Source organism: Myxocyprinus asiaticus, chromosome 38, assembly GCF_019703515.2.
Source record: "Myxocyprinus asiaticus isolate MX2 ecotype Aquarium Trade chromosome 38, UBuf_Myxa_2, whole genome shotgun sequence".
Lineage (NCBI taxonomy): Eukaryota > Metazoa > Chordata > Actinopteri > Cypriniformes > Catostomidae > Myxocyprinus > Myxocyprinus asiaticus.
In genome coordinates this window covers 3,532,207-3,551,151 of record NC_059381.1, presented here as the reverse complement: position 1 = coordinate 3,551,151, position 18,945 = coordinate 3,532,207, and the positions used below count along the sequence as shown (strand labels likewise).

The following is an 18,945-nucleotide window of genomic DNA, read 5'->3' as shown; positions in this document are numbered from 1 at the left end:
TACACAAAACCGTGTCCTCACGTAAGAGGCATCCGTTGTTGTGATGGGGGTAGATTTCAAGATCTGCAGCTCGAAATGAGGCTGCAAGTTTGTCTAAAAGTTTTCATTCGTGCCACGTAACACCATCATGTCAAGACGGGATTGTGTAACGGTTCCAGACAGGATCAGTTTCCAAAGCATCAGTGGTTTTGGAGCTGTACAAACTTTTAAAACGTAATCTAAATAGCAGCGCTAGGAATTCATTGGCAAACAAAAAAAAGACAAGGCGGCCTCTGATGAGTCAATAGTGGTTTCCCTAAACATTTGATAAAAATGGATTGAAGCACGAATGTCTTTTAAATGACTAAAGATCTGCAAAGTCTTCATAGACACTTTGACTGGTCTGAGGTGAGAACTACAATTTAAGTGATTAAAGGAATATTCCGGGTTCAATATAAATTAAGCTCAATCGGCAGCATTTGTAGCATAATATTGCTTACCACAAAAATGTATTTAGACTCGTCCATCCTTTTCTTTAAAAACAGCTAAAATCGAGGTTTGTTTTGTTTTTTAAGAAAAGGAGGGACGAATCAAAATGAATTTTTGTGGTAATCAACATTATACCCCAACTACTGTCGATTGAGCTTAACTTGTATTGAACCCAGAGTTTTCCTTTAAGGCCACGCCCACATTAATCCATTTAAGTTTGAAACCTTCCAAATGTTATCGTTTTCCAAAGTATGCGGTTATGGAGTGAGTTTCCGAAAGTCCCAGTTTTCAATAGAGAAAAATGCCACTCCAGTGAGGATGAGAGACCAAAACGTTGTAAAATAGTGCATTTTCAAACGAAAACGGATTAGTGTGGACATGGTCCAAGCGCAAGCACTCTAGAACTGTGTTTAAGTGTTCCGAAACCTCATTTGCGCCGTTCACCCAGTTCTGGATGCCCGCTGTTGGCTTGGCACGGGCTCTTGGGTAAAGCTCCATTGGTCTCGGGTAGACCGTCAATGCCCAGGTAACCTATCAGAATGTCTGCTCGTCTATGGGACAAACGGAGGATGTCTTCGGCCAGAAACAGGACAGAGGTGAAACGCACCTTATCGTGGTTGAACATGTCCTTTAGATACTGCACAATTTGTTGCTGTGGAGACAGAAAGGATTTAAACACATAAGCACTGACATTAATACATTCAGTGTTCAAAAGTTTATTAGAAAGTTGTTTATAGGTTGTGGCTTTCAAAACACTGCTCTGTTTGTTTGATCGTCCCAACCAACTCGACACAGCAACATTGGCTCAACCAATTGCGTGAGTTTGGGACGGGACAATCTGTAAATCCAACCAATGTCAAATGAGGTAAATGTTTGGGAAACATGTTTGAAAAGACTGCTTATTTTTTCAATTCCACACTTCACCTTCAACTCTTTTTATAACATTAACAGAATTTAAATAGAAGTTATTGAGACAAAGGATTTTTGCTTTTAGTTTTCAGCCCAGTCTGTCAACAATTTCTGGTTTCGGCCAAGAATTTTCCAGGAAGAAACTGCGAATCTCAGGCTGGGTTTATGATCTAATGGCAGACATCAGTGTGTCAGACATAAGATTAGCATGAGTTTATGGGCTGAACTGGATTACACTTCTTTCTGGATTACTGCGATCACTATCTCCCGCATAAAAGAGAAGTGAAAAGAGTACAAATAAATTATATTACTGTCATTATATTATGTCTCTCTTAACAACTGACTATCAACCGACAGCCTGAATGTCAATACAGTACAATACTGTACATTCTATATATATACTTTTTTCATATATATTTTAATTTTTATTGAATAATGTGTATCTATATAGTATCTATATAGTAAAAAACAAAAAAAAACAAAAAAAAAAAACAAAAAAACAAAAACAGCATATTGTATACTGTGCAATGTATGTTATTATTGTATATTGTTGAGTGTAATTGTGTATAACAGATGTTTAAATTGTGTTGTGTTAATTTGATGTTTTAAGTTGTGTAATTATGTATAACAGATGTTTAAATTGTGTTGTGTTAATTTGATGTTTTAAGTCGAGTTTAATTATGTATAACAGATGTTTAAATTGCGTTGTGTTAATTTGATGTTTATTGTAGATTGGCGTATGTCTCATCACTGTCACGACTGCTATGTTGATCGGAACTGCACCCAAGAATTTCACACACCATTGCACTTGTGTATATGGCTGTGTGACAATAAAGTGATTTGATTTGATTTGATTTGATATTCTATCTAGAAAGTTTACATATGTGCAGTCTTACCTTGAATATGGTGCACACCTCACTCAGGTGCTGTCTGGGGCCCAGAAACCCGAAAGCCAAAACTGGACTTACATGCTCAGAGATAGCATAAAAATGAGCAATAAAACCATCTGGAATCTGAGCAAACAACACAAAGAGCTGTGATTAGACAAAAAGGAGAATCCCAGTAGGAAACATTTTATTAATGGTGTTCATCCTTTCACTACACTTCCTGAACAACAAATCAGAATTACTTGCAATATAACAAAACTTTGGGCACTTTCATGTCCCAAGCAAATTAACTTTTTTTCTTTCTGTTATATGAAGGACACGTTAAAACGGACTTGGAGAATTTAACCAGGCCTTCTTAATTTATTTTTGGTAAATTGACTTTTATGTATAGATTTGACTGTTTTAGCCTTGTGCCAGATCCAGACTTTTAATAATAAACTATAAAAATCCATTATGAAAATAATATTTATTGCATGTCTAAAATATGATAATCTTAACAAAGTGTGAAATAAACATAAACAATTTCAATATTTATTTATAAAAAAAATAAATTAAAAAAAATTATCCCCTTTTCTCCCAATTTGGAATGCCCAATTCCCACTACTTACTAGGTCCTCGTGGTGGCGCGGTTACTCACCTCAATCCGGGTGGCGGAGGACAAGTCTCAGTTGCCTCCGCTTCTGAGACCGTCAATCCGCACATCTTATCAAGTGGCTCATTGTGCATGACACCGCGGAAACTCACAGCATGTGGAGGCTCATGCTACTCTCCGCGATCCACGCACAACTCACCACGCGCCCCAGTGAGAGCGAGAACCACTAATCGCAACCACAAGGAGGTTACCCCATGTGACTCTACCCTCCCTAGCAACCGGGCAAATTTGGTTGCTTAGGAGACCTGGCTGGAGTCACTCAGCACACCCTGGATTCGAACTCGCGACTCCAGGGGTGGTAGTCAGCGTCAATATTCGCTGAGCTACCCAGGCCCCCAATTTCAGATTAACAATTTTTTTTGACTGATTCTCATAAATTAACACAGAAAAACAAAACATACCCCATTTCTCCACGAACCCTTTGTGCTTCCCCATTCTTCTAAACGACCCCTCCTCAAAGGCCACCACCCTTCCCATCTCCGAGCACCACTCCTGAAAGGAGGGTGCTCCAGCTGACCTACAGCCCCTTAAAATTATCTGCCTGGCAATCATGACACTGGTTAAGACCCAACTCTTTATGTGTCTATTTTCAATGTCTATGACCACCAAATTGCCCAAAATACAGAGTCTGGGGCAAAATGATACCCAAGTGCCTAATACATCGCACACCATCCTCTGAACCTTCAACCAAAAATCCTGGATCTCAACAAACCCCCAAAAGACATGGGTTATGTCTTCATCCTCTGATTGGCACTGCCAGCAGGTCTTTAAGACCAAGCCTATACAATCTAGAGAGGGTCCAATAGAACCGATGCAGGCCCCCAATTTCAATATTTATTGTGTGAAAATGATTTATCAGTTAAAGAAAAATCAAGGTAAATATCACTTGTGAACAGAAATTTTTATTGGGCGTGATTTCCAATCAAGCTGCAATTTTGTCACATTATGCAAAAAGAAAATATAATTTCATTGGTATTTAGGACCCACAAAGTGTTACCTATGAAATTAACTTTAGCAAGACAAATAAGTCAGCTATTTTATTTCAAAATCGTAAAAAATGTCATTTCCATCTCAATTTGAGATGTGCTGGAAATGACACTGTGGTGGGAATTTATGACTTTCAGAAAGAAACAAAAAAAGACAAAGATAACTGATGCATCAACCCTCTACAGACATGTTGGAGAAAGGATAGCCACTGGTTAGTAAATTTAGTTTTTACTCGCCAGACTTTTGACGACATGTAAACGTAATGCAACTTAAAAAGATATTTAGCAAACCACTAATGTGCATCTTTACATATACGTATATAGTATTCTTATATATGACTCCATGTGCTACAGTATGTGAGAGAGTACATTTTATTTCATATTTTGCTTTTCATAATTTTAATAACATTTTAGCTATTCAAAAATTTACAAATTTCACATTCTAAATATGTATATGATGTTACGAAATTGCATTTCTTTTCTTTTTTTATCCCCTTTTCTCCCCAATTTGGAATGCCCAATTCCCACTACTTAGTAGGTCCTCGTGGTGGCGCGGTTACTCACCTCAATCCGGGTGGCAGAGGACAAGTCTCAGTTGCCTCAGCTTCTGAGACCTTCAATCTGCGCATCTTATCATGTGACTCATTGTGCATGACACCGCGGAAACTCACAGCATGTGGAGACTCATGTTACTCTCCACGATCCACGCACAACTTACCACACGCCCCATTGAGAGCGAAAACCGCTAATCACGACCATGAGGAGGTTACTCCATGTGACTCTACCCTCCCTAGCAACCGGGACAATTTGGTTGCTCAGGAGACCTGGCTGGAGTCATTCAGCACGCCCTGGATTCGAACTCGCGACTCCAGAGGTGGTAGTCAGTGTATGATTTCCACTTTAAATATTTATAGATTTACACATTTATTACACTTACTACATTTTGTTACATGTTTTTTTCCCAGATTCACAAGTATTTAGATGTTTAAAATGGTACTGTCTCTTTAAGAGAACCTGCAGCTCCGCGAGCAAGTGTTTATTGTTAAATGAGCGCAGCGCACATTAACGAGAAATAAGTTGTACAGTTGTTTTACGTCATCCGTGCAATGTATGACTAGAACTAATGTTTCATTTGACTTTTTGTCTAACAACTGACTGTAAGCAACAGAAAGGATATTAAAAGAGACCAAATGAAGAGTGTTTGGATATCTTCTATGGACACACATTATATGGAACAAAAAGTCAAAGCAAACTTGTATTGACTTGCATGTACAAATATTTATTGTCCAAGTTCTCAAATTCAAATCTATATGCTCTCGAGTTTTGTAATGCTTTTTTACCTTCCAACAGACATTCAACAGGTGTGTAACACTGGTCTGTTGCCATACTGTAAAACGGAGAATGTTGTGAAAGCAATTCGTGGAAAAGTTGACGTGGTTAAATGCAATGTAAATGTAACTATGCCATATCACAGTTCAACTAAAGCAATGGTGACACCGCGATCATGATACCTCAGGACCCACTGCAGTCAAATAGGGACAATTACCTTCATGAAACAGCATGCACTGAAAGGATTTCGATGCCTCTTCGTTGAAATCTGAATATTTACTCACCAGTGGCTAATAACAGACATTACTTGCATAGCACGAAATTTAATGGCATATGCAAGTGATTTACTCTCAGTGCAGAGGGCTGTGCAAGTACATACACTGTTGGATATTGTTAGTAGACATATTAAATAGACTAATGACAGTGTGAAAACGTTTTAACGGGATTTTACTGTCTAGAAACTCCCAAGGATAAAAATGACCAAAGTTGAAGAAACGCCCATGAACGCATGTTCTGATTGGTGATAATTTAGCATTTCTGTGCGTGTTCAAATTGTAGCTATAATTCCATGTTTTGTTGTTAATTAATTAATAATTATTTTATTTATCACACATTACACACTTGCACATATACAGTGAAATTCTTTTTTTCACATATCCCAGCTAAGCTGGGGTCAGAGTGCAGGGTCAGCCATGATACAGCACCCCTGGAGCAGACAGGGTCAAGGGCCTTGCTCAAGGGCCCAACAGTGGCATCTTGACAGTACTGGGGCTTGAACCCCCGACCTTCTGATCAGTAACCCAGAGCCTTAACCACTGAGCCACCACTGCCCCACTGTTCACACTCACCATTAGTAGTCTCCTCTTGGCTTTCAGTACAGACCAACAGGCTGTAGCCAATGCCTGAGAAAGAGAGAGACAGAACAGATATAAAAAAGGTCAGAAAAAACGATGGCACAAGAATTATCAACATTTATAGTTAGGCTTTATTATTGATATGCACTCGAATCCCAGTTGCCTCCGCGTCTGAGACAGTCAACCCGCGCATCTTATCACATGGCTTGTTGAGCGCGTTGCCACAGAGACATAGCGTGTGTGGAGGCTTCACGCTATCCACCGTGGCAACCACGCTCAATTCACCATGCGCCCCACCGAGAACAAACCACATTATAGCGACCACGAGGAGGTTACCTCATGTGACTCTACCCTCCCTATCAACCGGGCCAATTTGGTTGCTTAGGAGACCTGGCTGGAGTCACTCAGCACGCCCTGGGATTCGAACTAGCGAACTAGTGAACTCCAGGAGTGGTAGCCAGCGTATTTTACCACTGAGCTACCCAGGCCCCCATTGATATGCACTAAGAACTCTCTTCTTTTCAAGGACCATTCTTGACTGTATAGGGTTCTTCATTTGCTATATAGTTCTTTGGAAATTAAAAAAAGTTATTGTTCTGTCATTATAGGTTCTTCTGGTCAGTGTACTGGATTCTGGGTTATTTAAACACCAGCACCTAGTTTGTATTCTAAAGAACTAGCAAACAAAAAGTTCTCTGTGGCTTCTTCTATGACATCATCAATAAAACTCTTTTTGGTTATAAAGCGAACTGAGCTCTAGTGTTGGTGTACCGTCTCTTTAAAGCTGTCGGAGAGCCATCGGTTCCGCAAAACGGCGACCACAGAGGACGGAGGACTTTCCAGGTCTTCAAATGCATCCATCAGGATGAAGTCCAGCACAATGTCAAAGAAGTTCATAGAGACCACCTAGAACAGAACAACTTAAATTAAAACATTGAAACATTAAAACATTAAAAATTAAAGAATTCCATGGAAAAAAGAAAGTCATATGGGTTTGTAACAACATATCAGAATATTTGTTATTTTTGGGGTGAACTGACTGACAGACAGATGGACAGATAAGACACACCCCTCGCCCCTCCAGTTCCATCTTGGTGACTGGCCACGTTTCTTCTCTCTGGGTGTACCGCAACATGTCTTCATAACTCTCCAAAAATGCCTTCGGACTCTAAACACACATGAAATCAAAACTGACTCTGTTTGTTTTCTTAATATATGTTCCTGGTCTTATTGTGCACGATTCGTCAGCGCACATTATTCTAAAAAAATAATGTTTGTTTCCACCTTGTTAGCTTTGGCCATGAGTCCAGAGATCATCCGTTTCCCGGATTCCATGAAGAACATTCTGTGTGTCTCATCCAACAACAGCACCTATAAAAACACACAAACACAGCTCAGCAACAGCGCTGTTCCCATGTGTATATCTGTGTGCAATGATGTGTGAGAGTGAGCTGACCTGGAAGGCCTGTCGAACACAGTGTAGTTTGGCCAGGAAGTCCTGATCGCTGTAACACTCCAAGAGCTCTGTCCTGAAGAGGAAAAATAAAGTCACTGGAGTATGTTATGAAGTTCAAATCAAATGTGTTCCCATCTAGTGTCGTTGCCTGAGCCACAGCGGAAGTCCTCAAATCCCACAGGAGAATGTGTTAAATAATCACTGTGCTGTGGAACACTTGGTCCCATCTCATACTAGAATCAGAGTTAAAGTAGTGAAGTTAGGTTTCAGAATACAATATGTAAAGTTTCAGGTGTTAGTATGCAGTGTTATGGTGTTAGAGTGCAGTGTGTAGGGTATCATTTATGTGTGTGATTAGTGTATCATTATGCAGTATGCGTAGATTTTAAGGAATTAGAATGCAGTTTTTGTAAACAGTCTGCATTGTCTATGGTGTCTACAGTGTGTAGGTTTAATGTGTTAGTATGCAATGTGTGGTATTTAGGGTGTCAGTTTACAGTGCATAGGTTTAGTGTTTCAGTTTGCATTGTGTAGTATTTAGGGTGTCAGTATACAGTGTGTAGATTTAGTGTTTTAGTATGCATTGTGTAGCATTTAGGGTGTCAGTAAACAGTGTGCAGGTTTAGTGTGTCAGTACGCATTGTGTATTATTTAGGTGTTAGTATGCAGTGTGTAGATTTAGTGTGTTAGTATGCATTGTGTAGTATTTAGGGTGTCAGTATACAGTGTGTAGATTTAGTGTGTTAGTAAGCATTGTGTAGTATTTAGGTGTTAGTATGCAGTGTGTAGGTTTAGTGTGTCAGTATGCATTGTGTAGTATTTAGGGTATCAGTATACAGTGTATGGATTTAGTGTGTTAGTATGCACTGTGTAGTATTTAGGGTGTCAGTATCCAGTGTGTAGGTTTAGTGTGTCAGTATCCAGTGTGTAGATTTAGTGTGTCAGTATGCATTGTGTAGAATTTAGGATGTCAGTATACAGTGTGTAGGTTTAGTGTGTCAGTATGCATTGTGTAGTATTTAGGGTGTCAGTATACAGTGTGTAGATTTAGTGTGTTAGTAAGCATTGTGTAGTATTTAGGGTATCAGTATACAATGTGTAGATTTAGTGTGTTAGTATGCATTGTGTAGTATTTAGGGTGTTAGTATGCAGTGTGTAGATTTAGTGTGTTAGTATGCATTGTGTGGTATTTAGGGTGTCAGTATACAGTGTGCAGGTTTAGTGTGTCAGTACGCATTGTGTATTATTTAGGTGTTAGTATGCAGTGTGTAGATTTAGTGTGTTAGTATGCATTGTGTAGTATTTAAGGTGTCAGTATACAGTGTGTAGATTTAGTGTTTTAGTATGCATTGTGTAGTATTTAGGGTGTCAGTATACAGTGTGTAGATTTAGTGTTTTAGTATGCATTGTGTAGTATTTAGGGTGTCGGTATACAGTGTGCAGGTTTAGTGTGTCAGTATCCAGTGTGTAAATTTAGTGTGTCAGTATGCATTGTGTAGTATTTAGGGTGTCAGTATACAGTGTGCAGGTTTAGTGTGTCAGTACGCATTGTGTAGGATTTAGGGTGTCAGTATACAGTGTATGGATTTAGGGTGTCAGTATACAGTGTGTAGATTTAGTGTGTCAGTACGCATTGTGTGGTATTTAGGGTGTCAGTATACAGTGTGCAGATTTAGTGTGTCAGTACGCATTGTGTAGGATTTAGGGTGTCAGTATACAGTGTATGGATTTAGGGTGTCAGTATACAGTGTGTAGATTTAGTGTGTCAGTACGCATTGTGTAGGATTTAGGGTGTCAGTATACAGTGTATGGATTTAGGGTGTCAGTATACAGTGTGTAGATTTAGTGTGTCAGTACGCATTGTGTAGGATTTAGGGTGTCAGTATACAGTGTATGGATTTAGGGTGTCAGTATACAGTGTGTAGATTTAGTGTGTCAGTACGCATTGTGTGGTATTTAGGGTGTCAGTATACAGTGTGCGGGTTTAGTGTGTTAATATGAATTGTGTAGTATTTAGGGTGTCAGTATACAGTGTGTAGGTTTAGTGTGTCAGTACGCATTGTGTAGTATTTAGGGTGTCAGTATACAGTGTATGGATTTAGTGTGTCAGTATGCATTGTGTAGGTTTAGTGTGTCAGTACGCATTGTGTAGGATTTAGGGTGTCAGTATACAGTGTATGGATTTAGTGTGTCAGTACGCATTGTGTAGTATTTAGGGTGTCAGTATACAGTGTGCGGGTTTAGTGTGTTAATATGAATTGTGTAGTATTTAGGGTGTCAGTAAACATTGTGTAGATTTAGTGTGTCAGTATGCATTGTGTAGCATTTAGGATGTCAGTATACAGTGTGCAGGTTTAGTGTGTTAGTATGCACTGTGTGGTATTTAGGGTGTCAGTATACAGTGTGCGGGTTTAGTGTGTTATATGAATTGTGTAGTATTTAGGGTGTCAGTAAACATTGTATAGATTTAGTGTGTTAGTATGCATTGTGTAGTATTTAGGGTGTCAGTATACAGTGTGTAGATTTAGTGTGTCAGTATGCATTGTGTAGTATTTAGGGTGTCAGTATACAGTGTGCAGATTTAGTGTGTTAGTATGCATTGTGTGGTATTTAGGGTGTCAGTATACAGTGTGCAGATTTAGTGTGTTAGTATGCATTGTGTGGTATTTAGGGTGTCAGTATACAGTGTGCAGGTTTAGTGTGTCAGTACGCATTGTGTGGTATTTAGGGTGTCAGTATACAGTGTGCAGGTTTAGTGTGTCAGTATGCATTGTGTAGTATTTAGGGTGTCAGTATACAGTGTGTAGATTTAGTGTGTCAGTATGCATTGTGTAGTATTTAGGGTGTCAGTATACAGTGTGTAGATTTAGTGTGTCAGTATGCATTGTGTAGTATTTAGGGTGTCAGTATACAGTGTGCAGGTTTAGTGTGTCAGTACGCATTGTGTAGTATTTAGGGTGTCAGTATACAGTGTGCAGGTTTAGTGTGTCAGTACGCATTGTGTGGTATTTAGGGTGTCAGTATACAGTGTGCAGGTTTAGTGTGTCAGTATGCATTGTGTAGTATTTAGGGTGTCAGTATACAGTGTGTAGATTTAGTGTGTCAGTATGCATTGTGTAGTATTTAGTGTGTCAGTATGCATTGTGTAGTATTTAGGGTGTCAGTATACAGTGTGCAGGTTTAGTGTGTCAGTATGCATTGTGTAGCATTTAGGATGTCAGTATACAGTGTGCAGGTTTAGTGTGTTAGTATGCATTGTGTGGTATTTAGGGTGTCAGTATACAGTGTGAAGGTTTAGTGAGTTTTGTGTTGGATTTGTGTGTCAGTATACAGTTTATCAAATGTTATTATGCTGTGTGTTGGGTTCAGGGTGTTAGTAGTAGACAGTGTGTAGGGTTTATAGTAATAAAATTATACAAGTATAAAATTATTGTCTTTAGGCCCCCAATGAGCAAGCCTAAGGCAATTGTAGGGGCCAGGGCTTAGCGTATTGGAATGAAAAACGTAGTATGCACTACCTCACGGATCTGCAGGTCACGCCTCCATCTCGAACTAAACTCAGAGCCTCTTCATACAGAGCTGCAGGCTTCAGCTGATGAAACGTGTCATCTAGAGAAAACGTCTCAAACATCTGCAGACACAAAGAGAAAAGTGACATTTACCAACATTTAGAGTCTCAAGTGACCAGACATGAAAATACATGAGTGTGTCCTGACCTCAGCTGCAGAGAAGAACGAGTCGTCTGACATGACTGTCGTAGCATCATCATCTTGGATTGGATGAGAGCTTCCCAGTTTGGGCAGAAACAACATCCCTTCACTCTCTGCAAACACACAAACACACACTCAGAAATGCTACAAACATCACACATATAGAATAAACCTGTGATTGTGTGTTTGTGTTACCCAGTTCAGCGAGCAGACTGTCAGGTGGTATGGTGCTGCCGAAGTCTTCCTGCAGATGATACGCTCGGTGCAGAAGAGTTTCCAGCTTCTCTGCAAACTGATGATTCCGCAGTTCAGGCTGCAATAAGTAAAATAGAAGTAAAATAAACAGAATTAGCTTTTGTTTTAAATTTTATTTGTATTATGAATTATGTTTTATTTAATTATGAATTAATTCTGAATTATTTTTATTTTATTAAAGTTAAATTAAACAGTTCATGCTGTAACAATCACAGCTGTAGAAATTAAATTAAGTAAATTAATATTGACAATATATAAAACATTTAAATGTAAGTATATTAATAAAATCAATACAATTAATACATTTATATTTATTAATAAGATTAACAAAATTGTATTTACATTTTTATTTTAAGTTAAATAAAATTAAATGGCTCAGGCTGTAAAAATCACAGTTGAAGAAATCAAATTAAGCAAATATTAAATATCAAATATCAAATATTATAAATAATTTAAATTTAAGTAAATAAGTAAAATAAATTAGATTAATAAATCAACAAGTATTAATAAGATTAACAAAATTGTATTTACATTTTTATTTAAAATTAAATTAAATTAAATTAATAAATTCATATTTATTAAGATTAATCACATTTTATTTGCTTTTTTATTTTAAATTAAATTAAATTAAATTAAATAAAACAGCTCCGGCTGTAACAATCACAGTTGAAGAAATCACATTAAGTAAATTCATATTTACTAATATATAAAATATTTAAATTTCTGTACATTAATTAATGAAATAAATAAGATTAATAATTTAACATGTATTAATAAGATTAACAACATTTTATTTACATTTTTATTTAAAATTAAATAAAATTAATGGATTCAATGAGATTAATAAATTAATATTTATTAATAAGATTAATTTTATTTGCATTTTTATTTTAAATTAAATGTAACAGTTAAGGCTGTAACAATCATAGTTAAAGAAATTAAATTACGTAAATTAATATTTAATTAATATATAAATCATTTAAATGTAAGTAAATTAATAAAATCAATAAAATTAATAAATGCATATTTATGCATAAGATTAACAAAATTGTATTTGCATTTTTATTTAAAATTAAATTAAATTGTACATGACATCAGCATTTATAAAGAGCACAGCAGCTTGATATTAATAAGTAAGTGATATTTACCGAATGACGCTCTACAAGTTCCGACCCTTGTGGGACAAGACTGTTAGAGGCACCAGAGTAAGATCTGTGTCTGATGTTTAACGCCTGTTCCCACTTATGAAGAGCTTCCTCAAACAGCTCCATACCTGCAGAAGCAAAAGACAAAAACATACCAATCAGCGGCAAATAACTCTATGTCTATGGCTGTGTTCTGATTGCAACATTAGTGTACCGCTAGTACTGTATACTACCTACTATTAAAAAAAGCACTATGCAATAATAAACATTTCAAACAGTAATATACATTATATAAACTACATTACCCATGATATAGAGGTTCTCTGCATTAGCATCCTCCATAACTCCTGGCTCTTCGGCTACTGGCTCCGCCTCCCACGGCATCCCAGTGTTCACTGATTGGTTTGGAGAGGAAGGGACTCGCATCTAAGACACAGTCAATAAAAATTGATGTTAGTTTGCCGTTTAACAGAAGTTTGGTGACAAATACTAAATAGTATGACAGAATGTTTAAGCATGTGATTTTCATACAGAGGCGATACTGTGTGAAGAGCTGGAGTGTTTGCTGGGCGCGAGAGACGAAACGCCACTCAGTGTGTCATTACTGCGAATGCTGGGACTCGGCATCTGCCGCCCTGGAACGGGACCTAAAACAAACAAACTTTAATAAGAAAACGAAAGCACAACGATCCATTACAAATGCCCTCCACCAACCATACTTTTTATAAAGATATTTTAAAGAGCCATATCATGAAAAACAAGACAACTTTTTGCCTTTTTGAATTAAAAATGTAATTTGAAGTACCATGATGACATCCTCTTAACATTCACAAGGAAAAGCTCCCTCTACGGTTCACCCAGACCATTTATTGAAACTAAACTGCAAAAATGACATGTTTAGAAACCACACCCGTAAGCTTATTAACATATGACCGCCCACTTATACATATTAACACCTATTCAGTTTAATCAGCAACTGGGAGTAGGGGCTGCGCATTAATACAGATTTCCCGATTCGATTTCGATTCACAAGCTCTCCATTCGATTTAGATTCATTTGGGTATATTTCAGTTAAAATGTCAATTTTGCTTGCATATGAATAACTTCTCTCTCAGCTAATGGTGTTAATTATACAGGGGACCTTCTAACTCATTTTGGTCACATGTTCGCTTTTAAAAAAGTGCAAATCTTTGTATTCCATCAAAAAAAGTCTCTTTAAAAATGGCGGCAGTTCAGCAAGTTCAGTGTTTCAGTTGAGCGCGTATTAACGAGAGAGCGTGGCTTCTTTAGTGCATCTGTGCAATGTGTTGATAGAATTAAATGTTTCTTTTGTTGTTTTTGATCAACAACTGACTGTAAAGAACAGAAAGGGTATTAAAAGACACATTATTAAATGACAAATGGATCACATGGATCTCGTTTTTGGACACACATTACACGGAACGTGCAGTGAGAGTTCAAGGAGTTTTAAAGGTGCAGTATCAAAAATAGCCTGTTTAATTCTGAGGGTCAGAGAGAGGGTGCAAAATGGTCCTGAAGAACTAAGTCAAAAAATAAATAAAGAAAACGCTACAAAATTGTACATATGCACAGTAAAAGTGAATATCCTGGGCTGTGTTCTGGAGAAGACTTCTTTTTAATACGTCAACAAAATTAAGCAGCTTAAATTGCTTTTCTCACCTCTATTAAGCGAAGTTGGTCTGCTGGTTCGAATCAGTTGTTCTGGAATTCCTACAGGTTTCTGCGTTTCTTTTCCAACCACCTGTTTCCTCTTCCTCCCCCGCCTCTTTAACTGATGTGCGGTCAGCGCCAGAGCAACGCTGCCCAGCGCCGTGGCAAACAACACCTTTTTCAGACTGGGACTCAACTTCAGCTGAGAGAATATAGACTGAGAGAGAGAGAGACAGGAAAGACCAATGGAAAGAAACCAAGGAAATCAAGAAAAAGATGGAATGGAGAATGAGCGATGTCAATACGGAAGATGGGAAAGATCTTGTGAACAGTGAGGTATCAGTTATTATTTTGCTGTTTTCAATCTCTGTTCATTCGCAAAAACAAAAGATTTAAAAATGTCCTAGTCAACAGTGGTCGGGGCCTGGTTGCTAGGGAGGGTAGAGTCACATGGGGTAACCTCCTCGTGGTCGCTATAATGTGGTCCGTTCTCAGTGGGGTGTGTGGTGAGTTGTGCGTGAATGCCGCGGAGAATAGCGAAGCCTCCATGCGCGCTATGTCTCTGTGGTAACGCACTCAACAAGCCACATGATCAGATGCGCGGATTGATGGTCTCAGATGCGGAGGCAACTGAGATTCGTCCTCTACCACCCGGATTGAGGCGAGTCACTACACCACCACGAGGACTTAGAGCACATTGGGAATTGGGCATTCCAAATTGGGAGAAAAAGGGGAGAAAATCCTAGTCATGGTTGTCATTAACAATATGGAATAAACTTAATTTGTATTACAAATCAGATTAATGATGATATAATAATGCTGTTTAATTTGGAGGGCCAAATCACTCAAAATTAAATCATAAAATAAATATTGAAATAAATCATTAAATCCATAATGGATTAATAAATAAAAAAAACTATAAATTCATTCATTATTAAATAAATAAATAAATAAATATCCCTTGTATTTAATTTCAGAACTATTTTGCATGATTTTCTTTTTTATCATTATCTTATGGAGAACCAAACTACTAAAAATTTAATAATTAAATAAATGTTTAAATAATTAATGAATGAGAAACAAAAACTATAAAATCATTAAATTAATCATGAAATATCTAAATAAATAAATAAATATCCCTTGTATTTAATTTCAGAACTATTTTGCATGATTTTTTTATTTTAACATTATCTTTGGGTTGATTATTATGGAGGGCCAAACTACTAAAAATTAAATCATTCAATAAATGTTGAAATAAATAATTTAATACATAACTGTATTAATGTATTTATAAAAAAAAAAAAAACTATAAAATAATTTAATTAATCATTAAATATTAAATCAGTCAGTAAATGCCCCTTGTATTTCATTTTAGCACTAGTTTGATTGATTTTTTATTTTAACATTATCTTTGGGTTGATTACACTAAAAAATAAATCATTAAATAAATGTTTAAAAATAATAATTTAATACATAATAATAAAAAAAATTTTTAACTATAAAATCATTAATTTAATCATTAAATCACTAAATAAATCAATAAATGTAAACCTGAAAATTAAATGACACAAAGCTCAAACTTAAATGAAAAAAAAAAAAAAAAAAACTGGAAAGATAATGTTACAATGAAAATAGATGCAAACTAGTGCTAAAATGAAATACATAAGGGACATTTATTGATTTATTAAGTGAATAAATTATTGATTAAATTATTTTATATTTATTAAAATTACTTCATTATGTATTTAACAGTTTATTTAGGCTAAATATTTAATTATTTAATTTTGAGTAATTTGGCCCTCCATAGTTTAGTAATATTTATACTTAAAAATGTTTCAGCATAGTGTGATCTCTAAATGAAATGTATTTTATTTAATTAGTTTGCAATTAATTTTCAGAGCAAAACTCAAAGGTGAAAATATTCTTACAGCACTTTCCTACACAGAAGATAAAATATTCTGAAGATTAGTGTAAAATAGAAAGTGAGAAGATAAATATTGCTTAATTTGAACACAATCTTCATTTTATGGTTCTACTTGAAATACGGACAATTTGAGACAGACCGATAGGTGTCAGTAAAAAGACTATGGCCTCTGTTGTATTGCCCAGCTAAACAAACAAACAAAAATTATTTTCTGCACCTTTAAGTGTAAGTACAGTTGTATTACACTGTGCATGTACATGCAATAAGAACGTACGCATATAGAGGCATGTGCAGGTGTGCTCACCTGTCCAAAGGTGGAATAGAGGAAGACAGGTATCTCAGCTACTGTCATGGCTAAGGCCTGCATGATGGACATGCTCTCAGCTCTACTGAATGACATCTCAGCTCCAGCCCCTCCCACCTACAGACACTTTCACATCCAAATCCCCCCAAACTGATCCGGGAACAGCAAAAGATGGCCAGGAACTCAGTTCTGCCCTCTAGTCTGGTCTTGACACTGACTGCAGATCAGCAGCATTCATCCACATACAGAGCTTTGCATTCCACGTTGCTGCGTCACTGCATTCTTCATTATTGTTGCCTTAGAGACCAGAACACAGTCCATATCTTAAACACAGTTCAAATTAGAAGTTTTGCATACACAAACAGACTGAATTATTCCATGTTCCACCACATATGAAACTATGTCAACAATGGCATAAAAAACATCATAAGTAGACTCACACACATATTTACAGGCAACAAAAAGCTTGATTTGACTTATAAATAGCTTTCAATTTGTTTCTACATAGAGTAAATCTCACAAAACTTGTCAAGAATACATCTGACTCATTTGAATCTCAAAATCAAAAGACAGAAATAGGAAAGTACATTTTGCTTCCAGCAAGTGGAGCCTATTTTAAGAGTTTGCATTCAAGGCTATTTTTAAAACTGGATTACATTAATGAGAATCACCACTGAGAATCAAAAGTAAAACATCCAGAAACATTACAGTAATGGGAATTTAATGGAAATTATTTCCATTTTAAGTGAAAATAATGTAACACAAATCATTTCGAGCCTCATGGCCTTTTCTTTGTCAAATATTTTTGACTGTGACCTTTGACCTGGACATGTTTTCAATTTAAATGTTGCTTTCAAAATGATCTGAGGTGATGCAAAACAGATAGTCAAATGGTCAAAATTGCTTCAAAACAGATCACTACATGCACTAAATTACAGAAGCATCTAAAAGCAAGTCAAACAACAAAATCCACCCAAAACACACACACCTTCACATGTCATGCTATAATTTGACAGCAAAATCAAATAAGCTATAATTCGAATTCAACTGCTAATATAGTGGAAAAGATCTGTGGTTCATCAGGAGTATGTTCTGTCAAAAATATAAACCTCCATAATGAGAATTTTCTATTATAAATGTATATGACCACTAACACTGTAACTGCACCAAACATGACTATCACAAGTCACTGCAAGTTAGAATGAACACAAAGATACCCGTCCTGTTACAAACATTACTGCTGAGCACAACCTGTTTATTATTTGTATTTATACTAATCCATCTCTGTATGTCCATGTACTTAGACAAAGCAGAACATTAGCTTAGCTAAACACACACAACAGCCTCGTTTAAGACAGTTTCCTCTCAAATACACATTTATGCATGCTTAAAATGAAGATAAGATCGGGAACTTAAAAGCAGCTTTAATCGCTCTAGTAAAGGAGAAATATTTCAAAAACAGCACACACTCACTTTCTCTCGGTTTGGAAGGACATTTCCATTCCGCGTTGCTCACTCTAACCTGTGATTTCCTGGTGGGCGGGGCGGAGATTTGAGCGACAGTGACAAAACCCTATAGCTGCATCAGATGGCTGGAAAAGAACCAATAAGGTGAGAAAAGGGAGGGGCGCTACGCGTTGATTATCCAATGACATCAACAGTCGCGACTTGACTTTTGCCTCTCGTGTTGACTGCTGTACGCATCTGCATTGAGGACATTATTGTTGTAATAATAATAATAATAATAATAATAATAATAAATAATTGTAATAATAATAAAAAAATGTAATTATGAAAACGTGTAAATATTACAACAATATTCCTATACTGTGCATATAATACTAAGCAATGCAATACATTAATAACTCAAACAACACAATTAAGGGTATATTTTTTAGGTTTTTAATGATGTCTTTATTGTCTGCTTTTGTACGTCGTCTTTTGATAAAAGGGTCTGCTAAATGACTAAATCTGAATTCAAATGTAAATGTCCTGAAAAAAAAAAAGGAAATTTACGTCTGATTGCATGATAAAACTGTTGATGTTTATTTTTTATTTTTCAAATTTGTAATCTTTTACTCAGATTATTTTCCTTGCTTTCCAAAAAAAGAGTGTGAAAGTAGGTACAGAGGGATTTTATTTTGTTTTGTTTTATTTTATTTTATTTTTATTTATTTTATGTTATATTATGTTATTTGATTTGATTTTATTTATTTTTCTATTCTTATTCTTATTCTTATTTTTATTTCATTTATTTATTTTATTTATTTATTTTATTGTTTGTTTTATTTTTTAATTTAATTTCATTTAATTTCATTTAATTTTATTTATTTTTATTTTTATATATAACTTATTTATTTATTTATTTATCTATGTATTAATTTATTGCTTGTTT

At 36.1% G+C, this 18,945-nt stretch overlaps 1 protein-coding gene across 1 annotated transcript; it reads right to left on the bottom strand.

Moving 5' to 3' along the window:
• Positions 1-609: 609 nt before the first annotated feature.
• miga2 (mitoguardin 2) lies at positions 610-18,088 on the bottom strand. The gene is made up of 16 exons (XM_051678176.1): positions 18,024-18,088; positions 16,551-16,847; positions 14,332-14,539; positions 13,183-13,298; positions 12,957-13,077; positions 12,655-12,779; positions 11,447-11,564; positions 11,258-11,364; positions 11,060-11,172; positions 7,542-7,614; positions 7,370-7,456; positions 7,155-7,253; positions 6,857-6,991; positions 6,080-6,133; positions 2,274-2,390; positions 610-1,120 (listed from the first exon to the last, which is right to left on the bottom strand). Exons 2-16 carry the CDS (start codon positions 16,644-16,646, stop codon positions 896-898), a joined length of 1,794 nt encoding a protein of 597 aa, XP_051534136.1. The 5' UTR covers positions 16,647-16,847; positions 18,024-18,088; the 3' UTR covers positions 610-895.
• Positions 18,089-18,945: the final 857 nt, after the last annotated feature.